The following is a 16,497-nucleotide window of genomic DNA, read 5'->3' on the forward strand; positions in this document are numbered from 1 at the left end:
TATGCTACTGCAGCAGCTCCTGGGATTCCCTGGGCTGTGGCTGCTCTAGAGCAGCAGTGCTGACTGACTGTGGCCCCTCTGCTGAGTTTGTCCCTAGGGAAGCTTACACCCGAGGAGCAACAGTTTCCATTGTCATGATTAAGCATCTCTATAATTGATTTCTGTTTTGTGTGCTTGAGCTTAAGATCTTGAATTTGATGATTTTAACCAGACAGACTGAAGAGCCCCCAGTGAGCCCAGCTAATTTATTGTTGTTAAACTTCTTTGTACTTTTGCCTGTTGATCTGTGCAGTGAGCTTTCCCCAGAGAGATACTGAGAGTGCTCATATAATTTAAGGTAAAACTGATATTTTCAATTGTTTCTAGAAAATTAGAGGGCCTAGAACCTTAAAAGTTTGATTTAAGCCCTAACACACACTAGTTTCCCCGTCTTGAGTACACAGTACAGCACTTTGCACTGGCTGGGCCTCACTCATCACACATAGTCTGCACAGCATCCTTGAAGCAGAAGTGCAGAGCCAGGTGCACACTGTTCCAGTCCCAGCACTGGGGAAGCAGAGACTGCTGCTCAGCGGTGGCTGGCTTAACCTACTCCATCAGTTCCAGGCCATTGAGAGACTCACGTTTCAAAGTAAAACAACGGGGGAAAGAGCGCGAGGAAGAGTGACACGGAGGTTGTCCACTGGCTCGTATACCTGTGGGCAAAACACTCGTGCACCATGCCCCCTCCCCATATACTACACACATTTGAATCCCTCTGCCCCCACATGCAGTAGAATGACCTTACTGTTAGATGAGGAAGCAGAGGCTCGTGGTGTACATGCAGGCTCTGGAAAGTACACCCATCACACCGCACCTGCTATTACAAACTCAAGCTTACAGCTTATAGGTGAGAAGCTGTCCCAGCTAATGTATGTGCCCTGGCCTACAGCATCTTTCTGGGTTACTCTGGACCTGCAGGGCATGGAATGAGGAAGTGACATAGGTGCTCAGGCATCCTCTTCTCATTTGGGAGGAAAATAAAACTGGATATTTATTCTCACCTTAATTAATCTTCCTACAGAAAAATGTATTTAAAATGTTAAGGCTCTCATAACTTGTGGGTTGTTTGGTTTTAGTAGTTATCAGTCAGATGTGCCTGCCTGTGGTGCCAGTCTTGGGGCTTTGAGGCAGGTGAGATTCGGAGTTAAGATAGCTTGGTCTAAAAGACCCTGTCTAGAAAACATATGTATATTACAAAGGTGTTACTGCATTATAAATTTTGTAAATAGAGATGCTAACATTGTTCTTAAAGGGATAATTAAATAAGTTAATATGAAATTAGTTTTTATATTTGGAAAGAGCTCTAATAGCTGCATTTTTTTATTTGTGGAGACTATAATTCACTCTGGTTAATGTCAATATCAATAAAAATTCAACATTGCTATGGTGCTATTTAATTTTTATCTGATATGTATAATCTAAATTTGTGTAATTTTAGTTAATCCATCTGGTTTGCTTGTATTTAAAACTGAAATTAAGAACCATAGTGATTTTTATGTAAACCGTAATGATGGTTGATTTTTCTCTTTCAGAAACATCATCTCTGGGAAATAAACAGTGGGGAAGAAGGAGACAACGAGAGGCAGACTGGAGAAAGGATTGTATCTTGTGTTTTGTTCACTGGAATTGTTGCTTCCTCTCTCTCCTTGGTGACCTCTGACCTCTCCACTTGTGCTTGCTTAGTTTGTTCTGTTGGTTTGCTTCCCTCTCCCCAATTCTTTCCACGAAATACATGAATCTTACACAAGAGATCCATGTGTGAGCTAGGCGTGGTGGTGCACACCTGTAATCCCAGCCTTGAGCAGACCGAGGCAAGAAGACCTCAAATTCAAGGCCAGCATGGGCTACATAGTTAGATGCTTTCTCATTACAAACAAAAAAAAAAGAGTCAAGATTCAAAATGTATGAGACAACTAGGAAGGAATATGAGATACCTTCTGCTCAGAGTCTGTGCATGTGCGTGCGAGTGTGCGTGCGTGTGTGCACGTGCCGTGCCTGTGTGTGTGTGTGTGTGTGCTCTGCTGAGTACAGAAGCTAGAGCCTCTGGTGTGCTAGGCACTCTCCCTCTCCCTCTGAGCCGCAGTCCCAGCTCTAGCCTCTTTTTGTCTTGAAAGTGCTGAAGAAACGGAGGCTAGGTGTTGCACTAGCTAGGTGTCGTCAAGCGCACTGCTGTACACTCCAGGCCTTTGCAGTGAGCCTCTCCCTTTCATCAGCTACCTTCTCCCCTCATAGGTTCTGTTTGGTTCTCTGCTTCTGGGTGACTTGTGGCACACTGCTTCTCTCCTCTGTGCTTAAAGGGCTTGGCTTTTCGTCTTCGATCAGTGTGTCCACAAGCATCAGCCTTGGCACTAGGAGGACTCCAGAGGCCCTCCTGGGATTTTTCTCACCAGTCTGAGCCATTCAGACTTCTGCTGTAGAAATAATTCACGATTTTCTCAAACACAAACTCAGTTACCGATTTAAAAGTGGAGAGCACATTTGTCATACCTCACGGTGGCAGATTGTCCTAACCGTAGCCATGTGCAGTACTGTGCCTTCCTCACAGCCCTGTGGTTTCTCTTGTAATTGTCCCACGGTTTCAGTGCCATTTGGCACTGTGGCAACCTAACACAACATCATCAACTCAACGTGGATAAGTAAGACACCGATGTGGGTGGGTTTGTTCCATTTTTCTTTTACTGGCAATGTGTGTCAGCTCTTCTGTTAAGTAGAATTTCTCATGTAAAATGTTGCTTGGTTGTTGATGTGACTCAAACAGCTAAGGTTGTCCTGGTTCACGCAGTAAAGTCACTTATCTTCACCTTGCCTTTCTGTGCTTACCGCTGGCCGTTTGGGGACCCCCTTGTCCTTCCACAGATGCTACAACACCCACATGGCTGCAGGTGGTTGTGGTGCTGTCGCAAGGACGGCCCTTGCACCATGAGAAGCCAGACAGATCTTTGAAGAGTCCAGAATCCTGAGTCATATTTCATTGCTTCAGATCCCACACGCTCCTAGAAAGTCATTGGAATTTCATACTTGGAGGATCAGCTCCTTTACAAGAGGCAGGATTGTCACCCGAACCCAGTCTCCCAGCTAGGCAGCAGGACCAAGTGGAGGCCTCCTGCTTGGCTCAGTGTGCCACAGTATTGAGTTTTATTTCTCACCCATTTAAATATGTCAGGTGTATGTTTTATTCCACAAATATTTCTTGAGCTCCAACTGGACTCCTGAGATTGTGATCATTATAAACTTGACTGTGTTTTACCAGGCCCAGGAGACGAAGTCTATCTGGGGTTTTAGGTCCCCTTGGGGCATTTGACTGCAGCTGAGTGCACTAAGTCTGAGGCAGGTGACTCCCTGGACAGAGATAAGATTTCAGAGAGCATCCCTCAGGAACCAAGGAAGCTAGTCTGCTTTGTGCCTCAGGGCTTCCAGTCAGCCCAGTAAAGTGGGGCTAAGGAACAGTAGTAAGAGCAAAGTTGTAGTGGGAACTTAGGGGCAGAAACAGACAGCTGTGCTGTATACACGAACACAGGGGTTTTGGGGAGTGTGACGTTTAGCTCAAACAATTTCTATGAAGGCAAAGGTTTGAGTGTGCCACACTCCCTCAGCACTTATAATGACCAGCTGTTTGTACCACACTGGCAGTACTTGTCAGGGGTTGCCACCTCTTATCTGGATCATCTCACATGGGTATGTGTCTCAAGTAGAGACAGCTGTACACCTTAGAGAGGGCTGGGGGGCCTTCCTGGAAGTTTCTCACCAGAGGAGTGAGGACTGTCACTGAGTTTCTAAATCCTGGATGTCAGCACCAATGTTGTGTTTTATAAAAAGATAAGATGCCAGGGATACGTTTGGTATGGTGTGGGAAAAGGGGTGCCTCTGCTGGCCCATGCTGAGGCATCCCCTCCCCCTGAGGTACCAGCCACACGGTGTGGAATAGAGTTTATTTAGGGCATGGGGAGGGGAGTTGAGGGCGTAGTAGAGACAGAGAAAGGCAGAGGGGGAAGAAGAAGAGAAGAAGAGAAGGAAGAGGAGGAAGAAGAGGAAGTCGGGGCGTGGAGAGGAGAAGAGTAGAGGCCAGCCATGAGCACATGGAGAGAGAGGAGGGAGGGGATGAGGAGAGAGAGGGAAGCAGGTAAGGGAGCAGGAGCAAGAAGAAAAAAGGGAGCAAGAAACAGAGGAGGGGCAAGCAGCCCCTTTAAATAATGAGTCAGGCACACCTGGCTGTTGCCAGGGAACTGTGGGGCAGAGCCTAGACTAGGTGCCAACAACTATTACCACCACAAAGTTTTAAAACTTTTAGCTTCACTTGAAGGTGAGGTGCACTGCAGACCAGCTCCATTTGGAACTGGGAGATACTGTCTAAGCTTCTGTTCACTGTTCGACGGCCCTGTATCCCTAGTAGCTGCTCAGTGCCACAAGGAAGTCTCTGCTGGTCTGCAGTGTGCCTAGTTTTGCCTCTCTTCAAGTTTGCTTTCATCATGGAGGTGAAGCATGGAGGTCAGTAATTAGGACACATCCTCTATGGGTCAAGAATGCAAAGGTGAAGCAGCTTTTCTGCATTACAAAAATCAACAGGCTGCAGAAATGGCTGAAGAGCGCCACAATGCCATCTCCAGAGTTAGGGTCATTCCACCATGCTCATGTACCAAACGGGTCGAAGGTCTCATCTCGACTTAGAACTGTGTGTATGTGCATGTGTTTATGTGCACATGTGCAGTGGAAACATTTCAGGGCAGTTTGTGCAAATGCACTTTAAAAGAGCAATTGCTCAGCCGGGCAGTGGTGGCACACACCTTTAATCCCAGCACTCAGAAAGTAGAGGCAAGGGAGTCTGAGATCAAGGGCAGCCTGGTCTACAGACCGAGTTCCAGGACAGCCAGGGCTCTACAGCAAAATTACTCTCCAGTAGTAACCAAGCACTGGGGCCCAGAAGACAAGGCACCCCATCCTGAGCCCAGCTGCAGCTTGGGGTGATTGCTGGACAATGACCCAGGAATCTTTGGAGAGGAAGCTGTCCAGCCGCTGGCCTGCCGAGTTCCGAGGCAGGAAGCCTCTGCCTGCTTAGTGACCTCTCACTGCACTCCACTCCGCATACCCTCTGATTGTCCCCAGAGCCTTTGGGCAAGACTGCTTTGGCTAAAGGTTTGCAGCAATTGTTGTTTCTGAGGCAGATGCACTGCCTTCCCTGGGGTGTTTGGAATGGTAGGATAGCGCATAGGCAAGTGCTGCATCCCAGCCTGTGCTGAGCCTTTAGTTAGGAGGTGAAATGGGAAGTCATTCCAATTAGGTAAAAATGTTAGGTTTAGTGAGACTCCTGGTTGCTTCAAAAAGCACAGAAATATTATGGAAATGTTTTCATTTTAATCCCAGATAAGATGGACCTTTGGCTATCTTGTGGGCTCTTCTTTCTTCAACTCTTCTCCCCTTTTCCTACTCCTGACTTTATTCGGGGATTTTTTTTTCACTCTCCCTCATACTACCTAGTGTTAGGGTGTTGAAAGGTAAGGGGAGGGGCAGGGGAGGAGAGGGTGGAAGAAGAATCCACAAAGTAGCCAAAAGTCTGGTTAGAGATAGGAATGCTCAGAATTGAAACTACTTTTCCATGGGAAGCCTAATGAAGCAAAAGTGCAGTGAGATGGTAAGCAACCACCGGACGGGTGGGAAGGTGGGTGGGTGTAGCAGCATGGGCCACTCGTCACACGGGCCACCGTTAAGTGTATATACTGTTACATTTTGAAGGCTTCTTACAGTATGCATTGATTGCATGTAGAAATAGGTGGGACATGTGGGTTAATTTTAAGATGACTTCTCCTGGTTTTATCCTTTGTATACACACTAAGACATTTGAAATTCCACATGCGCCTTTCATTTCTCTGAAATATGCTGGTAAGGAACTGAGGCTCCCTCACCCGGGAGGCAGGTGCCCTGCTAAGTCCATACCTGCTGTACTCAGTGCTACTTGGAAGTGGCCCTGTTTTACTCTTTGGTGCTCCAGTTAATGGTAATGGGAGGGAGAACTGAGTGAAGAAAGAAAAATAGAATCTTTTTCCCTCTCCAGTGAAGTCTGCAACATCAAAGCTGCCAGGAGCCAATTTCCCTGAAAGCTCTCTGAGAGGAGGAGTTGGAAACCAACTGAGAACTACAGAATGAAATGCAACAGAGAGATGTTTAAAAAGAATGTGTAAAAATACAAAAGTATTTGCCCGGCAGGTTGACATTTTACAAGAGTATTGAGGAAAAGCCCAGAAAATAGGGAAGAGATCAGCTTCCTGGAAGACAGTTATGTTTAAAACAAAACAAAAACCAGACCTCAGTTGAGAGATAGCCTAGTGGGCAAAGACACTTACTTGCCCTCAAGCTTACTGATGTGATTTCAATCTTCAAAAACCATGTGGTGGAAGAAAAAATGAACAGAAAACAAAACTCCCCCCAGATCTTCCTATGTCTTCATATGTGGTACACCTGTGCATACAAACACAAGTGTGAAAAATGTAATTCTTGAATTGTATATAACGTAGTCTAGGAAATTTATTAGTTTGTTTTCAGATGTAATTGGGCAGCCCCACAAAGATGCCTGCTTGCAGTGTTACACTGGAGGCCTTAGCATTGAGCAGTAGCAAATGGTGCATAGGGAGAGCAGTGTGGCCCAAACCACAGATGTTCAACGCAGGTGTGGACAAGCAAGTATCAACGGAAAGAACCAAGGGTTTGGAGGACATGAAAGCTTTTCCCCAGTGTTCTGCAGTTGAGTACCAGTGGCTTTTCTATTTGCTTTCTCTTGTTTTCTATTTTTTAAACTTTTCCAATGAGCACACTAATATGTAGTTTTGATTAAGTATGAAAATGATTTGAGGGTTTATGTGCACAGAGCACCAGGCAGAAGGCACACAGTTTTGTTCTGTGCCACTTAAATACCTGGCACCCTCTAAGTTAAAAGGAGAATGCTGCCCAATAATCACCCATCTGCAAGAACTAACAGGCGGGTTGGCAAAAAGCAGAAGCCATGACAAGTCCAAACGATGCTGAAGTCAACATTTCCTCAAGGGTGGAATCGATAAAACCTGCAGAGTAGCCAACGCGCTCTGTGACCACAGCCGCACTGCTTGCCGAAGGCAGCTCGCCTGGAGGTGTTTACGGTGCTGCGGTCAGTTGGTCGCGGGTCGCCCGCCAGAGCGAAGGGCGAGGCGGCACGGTTCCCGGGGAGCAGCGGTTGCGCCGCCCTCACGTCGAACGTCCGGATCCTCACAGGCTGTCTCCAAGCGGCCGGTCCCGCCTCTGCTGGGAGAGACCAACAGGTGCCCCACGTGGCTGCGAGCCGCAGCGCCCCAACGGAGCCCAGCCTACGCCGCAGGCAGAGCTGCTGTGCGCTCCGCGGGTGGGAGCCCCACGCCTTCCGACAAGCGGGGCGGGGCGGCGGCCCGGCGCACCCTTGCCAGTGAGCGAGCGAGCGGGCGAGCGAGCGTGCGGAGCCCAGCCCTGAGCCCGCGCCCCTACCTGATCCTCGAGCCGAGTCGAGCGCCGCCGGCTTTGTTCGCTTTGTCCGCGCGTACCTAAGCGGCCCGCCTGGAAGGACGCCATCCGGGAGAGCGCACGCGGCGTCGCACCAGGTAAGGGGTGCTGGCTTGGGAGGTGGGGACGGGGGCGGGCAGTCTGCGGATGGAGAAACGCGAGCTGCCTGGCGCCGTCGTGGGGATCCTTTCCCAGGCCACCGCAGAAGGGACTGCAGTTTCGATAAAAAGCTTTGGGAACCTGCTCCTCACTCCGTATTATGAGCACTCAGGTGCTACAGCATTTCCACGCGGGTTTCCTAGCCAGACAGCATCGTCCTTTCAAAGAAGTCACTTCCTGAAGAATTCGAGGGAAGTTCGCTCCCCTGAGAGCAAGACATCAGTTCTGCTTTACGCAGAAAACACGCAAACATCACCTGGCTCAGCCCTGTTCTCTGCCCTTTACCAGCCTGCCCGGGACCAGACTCTCAGTGGCAGGCAGAGACAAAGTGGGAGGGGCCCAGCACATTGAAAATCCGTGATTTAAAAGTCTGAGTACTGGACAAGGGAAAGGGGCAATGGTGCTCCGCTGTGTTCGGTCACAGCATTGCTTGCATCAGCCTGGACTTCTCACTGAGGGCCGCACTTCCGAGAGGGAATGATTGCTTATGGTATGCCATCCCACTATGTGCTCCCTTGGTTAAATAAATCCGAGATCCCTCTGAATGCCTATAGATTCAGTCCTAAAACCTCAAAGTCTCTTTTGCTCCGAGATGATCTTATTGAGAAAGAAATGGAAAACGTCTGGATGACTAGCTCAAAGCTACCTTCCAGGGTGTGGAATTTCCTAGACTTGATTCTAAAGCAAATCCCAGGGATACAGAAGGATCCCTCCCTCCATCATCCCCAATGTGCCAGAGCAAGATGTATTATATGAAAGGCAAGGAAGACAGATGTTTGTTACAGCAAAGACTTCCTGGCCTGGCTGGAGACTCCCTCTGATTTCAGTCCTCCTGTTCACAAGCTGGCTGCTACAGAGGGCCCGGGGTTCCGTCCTGCAGATTGGGAAAAGCATACAAGGGGCACTCTAATATTTGTGGAAATTTTATTTTCTAATGAGGTGGAAGCCTCCCTTTTCCCACACTCTTATATCCGATGGTTGAGAAAAGACGGGCACAGCCCTGCAAAGCCACCCCCAGGGATGTCCTTTAAAAATCAGCCTCATGTTGGCTTTTGTCCTTGCTGTGTCTGAGAGATGCAATTCTTAGTCTGTGTACCGTGGAATGATTTAGCAACAGACCTCACTTGCTGGTGCAGGTGCTGCAGAGGTGTGGCAATCAGATGGGAAGATCTGAGCACAGCTCCCTCGTCCAGCTGCCAGCTGCCTGGAAGCGTGGAATAACGTGCGTGGGGCATAGGTAATGGAACCGGGTGGAGGAGACAATGGGCGAGGGGCTCTGTAATGGAAAGGACTTGGCAAGGTGGGCCTGCAAGCAGGTTCAGTGAGCTTAGTGTAAGAATCTTACCATCGTGTAGAAAATGAACTTCTCAGCAAGGCTTTTCTCGAGTCCCACGATTAGAACATCAAGGTCCTAACCATTCTACAGATGAAAGGCCTCTGGCCTGCAGGTCACCAACAGGAATGCATAGGGCCCTGGAAATCTCACCGTGCACCCAAGGACGGGAACTAAAGACAGGCACTAGCTGGTTAAATCCGCCAGAGGGCTGGATTCAGGGCGTCAGATATGATCAGGATTCTCTCCTGTGTTCCTATGTTGTTTATAGCCTTTTCCTGGGTCCCAAACTTCTGCCACCGTGCCCCCATTGGGTCTCCCTTCCCAGCCTCTCTCCCTTGCTCCACATTCTCCTCGAGTCTTCGGCTGTGTAATATAGCATCTATAGTGAGAGTGATACACTCTCACGGGCTGGCTAAGAAGGTGGAGAGACAAGACTCCAGTGCCCGAAGCCTGGTGGCAGCCTGTAGCGGATGTTCACTGGGTAAGAGTTGGTGGTTTTTTCCTGCAGAGTCCATGCTTACCTAAAAACCATCTTTAGGCTGAGCACAGTGATGTATGTTGCAGTCAGAGCGTCTCAGGAGGAGAAGCACACCGGTGCCCAGGGGTTTGAGGGCAGCTGGGGCGATACAGGAAGATCCTGTTAAATTCTCGACATAGAGCAGTGTTGAACTAACATTGTGAGGTCTTGATATGTAAGGAGATGAGAATAAACTGAATACTTGGGGTGCCTGGGTTGGAAGAGTCTAGAGTGCTGTTGACACTTTGCAGAATGTCTAACAACAGTTCACCAGTTCGGCAGCAGCAATCCCTCCTATTTTCTTGGTATAAAAAAATCATTTTATATATGAACACAAGGATGCCCCTGGAAGGTTCCTCCCATTCTCTGCAGGTGAGAACCTTTGTTACCTATCGAGCATGCGACTTTCTTCCCATGTGCCAGGCAGGAAGTACAGGTGCCAGCCTTCATCCCTCGTCCTAAGCATTGGGCACCTGGCAAATGAGAGGATCAGTTTGGTGTGGGCTGTGCGAAAATAGGGGACAGGTGAGAGAGATGCCATTAGGATTGTCAAGCTAGCACTGGGGACCAACATTTGTGGGGAACTACTTGCCAGGAAGCGCCTATTTGCAGAATGCCAACACAAATTTTGTTTTAATGACAGGAAGGTAGGATACTGAAAACTCCCAGCTGGGCAAGCAGAGGCAGATAAAAGGAAAGGTGGTGATGTTTAGGTTAGCCCTGCGGTATGAATTGAGGGGCCATGCTGCCTGGTGTCCTGGAAGCAGGATCCTCCCACATCCACTTCCTCAGAGACAGCTGGGAATGTGGTTTTTGGAATCATCATTAGATGTGCACAGGCCTGAGCCTCTGGCTTCTGCACGTTCACATTCCAGGGTCAGAGGCTGGAAACCCAGAAACCACTTTAAAGCTAAGGAGTAGGAAGTCTTCCCTGAGTCCCTCACTCCCTCTCATCCACTGCCTCCTCCACCGGATTCCCCCAGTGACAGGCAGGGGCTTGTCCCACATCCAGTCTAGGATGTAAGGGAAACTATGTGCGTGCTTGCGGAGAGGAAGGAAAAGTCCTGAGTCTGCTTTGCTGGCGACCCAGGATCTGGAATCACGTGACCCCTCCCCTGCTCCTGACAATTTTGTTCTAGCAACACCAAGTGTCCAGAGTTGTGTGTGTCTTTGCCAACCTGACAAAGCTAGAGTCGTCTATGAGGGAGCCTCAGTTGAGAAAACTTCTCCATCGCCTTGGCTTGTGGGCAAGGGCTCGAGGGCATTTTCCTGATTGGTGTGGGAGGCCCCGCCCACTGTGGGCGGACCTTCCCTAGTTGTATAAGAAAGGAGGCTGAGCCAGCCAGTAGGCATCTGGGCCTCTGCTTCTGTTCCTGCCTTCCACATTCCTGCTGGCTTCCCCCAATGACAGAAGCTGAATCAACCCTTTCCTCCCCAAGTAGCTCTTGGTCATGTTTCATCACAGCATCAGGAAGCAAACTAGGCCATGCAGCTCCTCTCTGGAGACAATCTCAGTAAGCGAGAAATGTTTCCTGACTTGTTAGAGGATTTAGAAGATGACTGTGTTCAGCTCCAGCCTTCGCCTTGCTCGGTTCTGGAGGAGGGAGTGGCTTTAAGAGGGATCATGTGGCCTGTTGGGACCTTGCAGGCCTGAGGCTGGGGACCTTTGGGACAGAAATCTCCACAAGGCTGTGGAGGACCTTGACTGGATCTGAGGTAGGAATGCTATCTGGAACCCTGTCAGATAGCTGATTGAAGTTAGATTTTTGGAGGGCCTTCATGGTTTCGGAAGGCTTGACTCTCCAGACTGCGGTGATCGCACTGAGGCCTCAGTGACCCCTTCCTGGGTGTATCTGTAGAGGCATGCTGGGGCTGGTCACAGAGGCCTCAGTGTCCCCTTCCTGGGTGTATCTGTAGAGGCGTGCTGGGGCTGGTCACAGAGCTTCTCTGCTGATGTCTGCTTTCTTTTACCCCCTGCCCTTAGGTCTAACAACATGCCTCCATTTCTGCTTCTACTACCAGCCATCTACACTCTCCTGTTCTCCAGAGGTAAGGTGTCTCTTGGTGGGCTGTAAATTCTGAGGGCTCGGTTTCTTTCTAATCCCACTGGCTTTAACTTCATCTTTTGTGTGTGGAGATGAGGAAGTTGTCTTCCTCCTCGGTCACTCTCCACTTCAGTGTTTGAGGGGAGGCTTTTGTTGAACCCAGTGCTCACCTATTCAGCGAGGCAGGCTGGCGGTGAGCCCCCGGGCTTGTCCTGCACCACCAGCACTGCCGGGGTTTCGGGTACACACCACTGCTCCCAGCCTTCACGCTGACACACAGAGCCAGCCCAGCAACCACAGAATCACCTCCCAGCCCTGATGTAAATCTGTAGTCTCTTGAGTCTGCATCTCCACTCCCTGGCAGCCTCCCTCGCTGCCCCATTGTTCTCTGCTTGCACTTCTACAGTTGCTTCCCAATGATCCCGATCCACTTGGGTCCTCCAGGCCCCTCCTGTCTGTTGTCGTTCTCCACATAACAACGGCTTTTCCCCATGCAGATCTGATTACATCCAGACGCTGCTTGCCTGACCCGAAGCTTCCAAGTGACTTTCTTCTTCTCTAAGAGGTCCTGCCTCATCTTGAGTCCTGTGTGGCATATCCCCTCCTTCTGCGCAGCACCCTTACTGTCACCTCTTCCCAGAGGATCTCAATCCTGAAAGCCACTCTGCCCGATCATCTGCCCTGCCCCTCATCCTGCCACTGTCCCTCAGTGCCCTACACAGCTTCTCTGGGCTCCCAGATTGTCATTTCCCCATCCATCCCCCTAGAGGCTGTGCCCTGTAGTACCCAACGCAGACCTGAGTGTACTGCTGTGAGTTTTTGGACAGCTGGTGGTTTCCCCTGGGAAGAACCCTGTAGACAGATTACCCACCTCTGTGTAATCTATGCCTCGAAGTGGACCTTGTGCTCTGGACGTAGACTGAAACTCAGGATAGCAGCTCCCTCATGGTAACCTCCCTCTTTGCCCCCCCCCCAAGTTCTAGCCTCTTTGAAAGATGAGCAGAGATGGCGGAGGACCCAGTGTGCCTGCAGATGGACATCCCAGAAATAAGAACATGTATGCTGATGGTTAGTTGTGCAAGCCCAGCCTGGGTTGCTCTTCTACAAAGCTGAGGTATCAGGTGGAAGCCTCTAGGACTGTGATCTTCCCTAGTCTGTGTTTCAGAGAGCAGGTGTCTGCTGAGTCAACTTTGGTCACCTCCCGCCTGTCCCCCAAGAACAGGAGGCTGGAAGTAGAGGCCATTTTATCCCATCTCCAAGCTAGGGAGAGGTATACAGCCTCATTTGGGGTCTCCATGGCCTAGGAGCTTGTGTCTGCCGAGCCATCTGGAGGAGCTAGGCCTAAATAGGTTTCTGATCAGCATCCCCAGCCTGAGTTCTGCTCTGTCGTGTGACAGTGCTTCCCCTCTGTGGCCCTGTCCCACCTGTTCACATGCTCGATCTGTCCAACACTCTGTACAGATTAGGCCCTGCAATCCAAAGAGGCCGTGTCACTAACCCATGGTGGCACAGATATTGGAAGTATGACAGCCAGGCCACCTGACTCCTGATCTGGCCCCATCATTATGGGTTCTCTCAGGAGACAGGACTGCAGGAGCTCTCTGTGTAAGCCAGGGCTCTCCTGTCTGTTAGTGAGTGTTTGATTACACCCACGGTTTGCAGTATTGTCTGTGTGTGCATTAGCATTGCCCACCCCAGTCCACCCGCCACCAGGGCAGCAACGTTCTAAAGCCTGGGAAGGAGGTCTTTAAAAGAGGCAGTAGACTTCATTAGAGCAGCTGAAGCAAGTAGCTCTATTCCTATTCTGTAGCATTACACAGTGGCTTGCCAAAAGCACTGAGGTGTCACCCAGACAAAAGATAGGCCTGCCCGAATCCTGGTACTCACTGTAACTCTTCAGCACATGATGCAGAGGGCAGAGTGACCCGAGTGCCATGTTTAACAGGTGGCCCGTGGTCCTGGATCTCCCCAGGGTTCCCGTCTCGGGGGGTAGGCGTGGGGTTCCTGCTAAGTCTCTGAAAGTGAACAGTACTTTACACTTGTTATGTGGTTGTGGAGAGTCCTTGGCTCCTGGCCCCTTTGTCAGCAACTCATAGACTTATTTCAGGAAACTTTAGTGTCTATGGAATGCAAGTGAGGAGGGAAGATCCGTGAATGCAGAAGACAATGTGTGTTCCTGTGCTCGGGAGTTTTCCAGGGAGCTGAGGTCCCCATGGGATTATGGGATGAGCTGCAGCAGTCTCTGAGGTGGCAGACTTCGAAGGTCTCCAGTGTGGTGAAGCAAAGAGCCTGTCCCAGACCCAGTCCCCCATAGCTTGGGACTGTGGAGCTCAGTGCTGGGTCAGTGCAGAGGTGGGAAGCAGAGGAAGGGAAACAGAGAGTAGAGACATGCCCTACTGCAGCTCAGTGTGTGTGGAGGAGCCAGGAAGGCAGCAGACCCAGCCTGGCAGGTGCTGGGTAAGCAGGCCGACCATTAACCTCCATGTTCACAGTGCCATTCCCACGCCCGATATCCTCTTTGAGTATGTGTCTTATTATCAGTTTCCTGGCACTGTAATCCCCATGGCTCCAAACTGCCGCACCATGGGATTCCTGCCCCCTCCCCGACCCTCTGGCTCCAGTTTGTCACATCCCAGAGGCTCCTCACTGTCAGGATGCTCCATCTGCCCTCTGCATTCACCCCTGCAAGGTTCTGCTCCCCTGGCTCTCCTCTGCCTGTATCACTGTGGTTTGTGTCACATTGGTCCAGCAGCTCCATGCATCACTGTGGTTGGTGTCACATTGGTCCAGCAGCTCCATGCATACTTCTGCAACTAGATGCCCATGCTTTGAAGTTGCGAAGAGGAGCTGGCTTTTCAAAATGATTCCCTGGGCATCCTCCCTTTCTGTTTCTGGGCCACCCCCATTCAACAGTCCTGAGGCCACTTTGTGTGATCCCCATCTTCGAAGTTCATTTCTTACTTTTTTTTAAATTTGGGGTGCCAGAAGTTGACCTCACAGCCTTGTGACTGGCACTGAAGCTTTCTACCACGTAGCTATACCCTCAGCCCCAAAGTCTTTATAAATTATCCCTGACTGCCTTTGTACTATTATAACTGAGTATGAAAAAGCACAAAAAAAAATTTATCAATGAGCCTGCCACCCTCAAGCATTTTAGCTCTTGATCATGTATCAACAGTATTGGTAAATATATTAACGTCTTTCCACATATTTCTGTGTGTCTGCTATCTGTCTTTGCATTCCTCTAGCGCAGAGACTGTTGAAGGGGAGGGTCTCGACCTACACTTCCCTCCCACGACACCTGTCCCATGACACCTGTCCCACGACACCTGTTTTTCCTTCTGATTTATTTTCAGTTGTAAACTAAAGTGTCAAAGGATATAACCGTTTTTATGGTTCTTAACTCACATGGTCAAAGTGTTTTCTAGAAAGCTTTTGTCAGTTTACAGCATCATCATTACGATGAAGACTCCCAATTCAATCCTTTCTCAATTCTATTTAAATTTTAAGTTTAGTCACATAAGTTTGTACCCTTCAGTATTCTGGCACCCCTTCGAACAATCTAAGCAGGTGCATTTCTATGGATTTGCCTCTTCCATGAATTTAAAGTTTTATGACAGTGATGTTTTATCCTGCAGCAGATTAAGACCTTGCAAGATCGTCCCTGGACACACAGCTAAGGGCTGTATCCAGAGCGGACAGTGTTATGATCAAGGACAGAGCTCCTCAGGCCACAGTGTTTCCATAGCCATAATAAGTGAACACCAACAACAGTAGCAACAGCAACAACAACCCTTTCCTCCATTAGATACTAAATATAAATAACAAAGTTACTTCACAAAAGGGGAGAGATTTTTAAATGCTGTCCATGTAATACTGGGACAGGAGCCGAGTGTTCAGCCCATGGCATCACACATGTGCTCTACAAGGAGGCACAATCCAGCCTTGCACGCCACAGCCATGCGCTCTGGTGGGTTTTGAGAGAGGAATATTGGACTTCTGTACCGTTCTACCTTCTGCTTTGTTTCCTGTTCATTTAGAGCACATAATGTTGAGGCAAAGACACCCTCAATCTTACCCTGTCATGATAGCTTCTGGTGTTTTCTCCCCCAGTGTCCCTGACCACCTCTCTTCAGGAAGTGCATGTGAGCCGGGAGACCATGGGGAAGATTGCAGTGGCCAGCAAATGTAAGTTCAGCTTACCTACTCCTCCAAACACTAGGCTATTCAGACCTCAGTGCCACAGACCCGGGGAGGCCGTGCTTCCCTGAGAGTTCTCACCCCTTCCTCTCATGGCATGGTCTTCCCAGTCATTTCCCACATTCAGCCCTTCCCATAAGTCCTGCTGGTTGACTCTCCTTGGTTAAAATAGTGGTAATTACAAGCAGCAGCAACAAAACAACCTCGTTGTTACTGTAGGTTCAATTTTTATTGTGCTTATTTATTTATTTTTTGTGTGTGTGCACACTTATGTGTTCGACTGCATGTGGAGGTCAAAGGGCACCGGAGGAATGTGTTCTCCTTCTGTCATGTGGGTCCTGAGGTAGACCTTGGGTCAGCACAGCAGCCCCTTTGTTGCTAAATTTCTTAGCCTACTTCAGGGTTTTCTGTCATCTACGAAGCCACACATATTTCCTGCCATATCTCTGCTTCTGCCTGCTCAAGCCAAACTAGCGCTTTCCCAGAAGCCCAACCAATAGTTCCTTTTCTCTCCACTCTCCTAGATGGGGCTCAGGACTCAGCCCAGCCTAGGACTCCCTGATGCTTCGTTCCTGGAAAATTACTGGCTCACACTGTTTCTGTTTCCCCATCTGTCTAGTGGGAGTCAAAACATACCACGGACTGGGGTTTCTCGCGGGGGCCCCTTGTTCTGCGGGACACGGGATTCTGGCCAGGTGGGC

The 16,497-nt window shown here is 49.5% G+C and overlaps 2 protein-coding genes across 13 annotated transcripts in view; both read left to right on the forward strand.

Annotated features, from left to right (window-relative positions):
• Tdrd1 (tudor domain containing 1) overlaps positions 1-2,842 on the forward strand; it is a 49,916-nt gene extending 47,074 nt beyond the window's left edge. For all 10 annotated transcript variants that reach the window (XR_004123674.1, XM_031390793.1, XM_031390800.1 and 7 more), the window contains one exon: positions 1,575-2,842. The gene's annotated coding sequence lies outside the window, so the exon portion shown is untranslated. The remainder of the gene's footprint in view (positions 1-1,574) is intronic.
• Positions 2,843-7,135: 4,293 nt separating this feature from the next.
• Vwa2 (von Willebrand factor A domain containing 2) overlaps positions 7,136-16,497 on the forward strand; it is a 43,169-nt gene continuing 33,807 nt past the window's right edge. The window contains exons 1-3 of one of the 3 annotated variants that reach the window (XM_031390804.1): positions 7,136-7,637; positions 11,536-11,600; positions 15,710-15,784. In XM_031390804.1, coding sequence (XP_031246664.1) covers positions 11,546-11,600; positions 15,710-15,784 — 130 coding nt within the window. In that variant the 5' untranslated portion in view covers positions 7,136-7,637; positions 11,536-11,545. The other 2 variants (XM_031390803.1, XM_031390805.1) reach the window with 2 other exon arrangements.

This window comes from Mastomys coucha, unplaced genomic scaffold, assembly GCF_008632895.1.
Source record: "Mastomys coucha isolate ucsf_1 unplaced genomic scaffold, UCSF_Mcou_1 pScaffold21, whole genome shotgun sequence".
Classification (NCBI taxonomy): domain Eukaryota; kingdom Metazoa; phylum Chordata; class Mammalia; order Rodentia; family Muridae; genus Mastomys; species Mastomys coucha.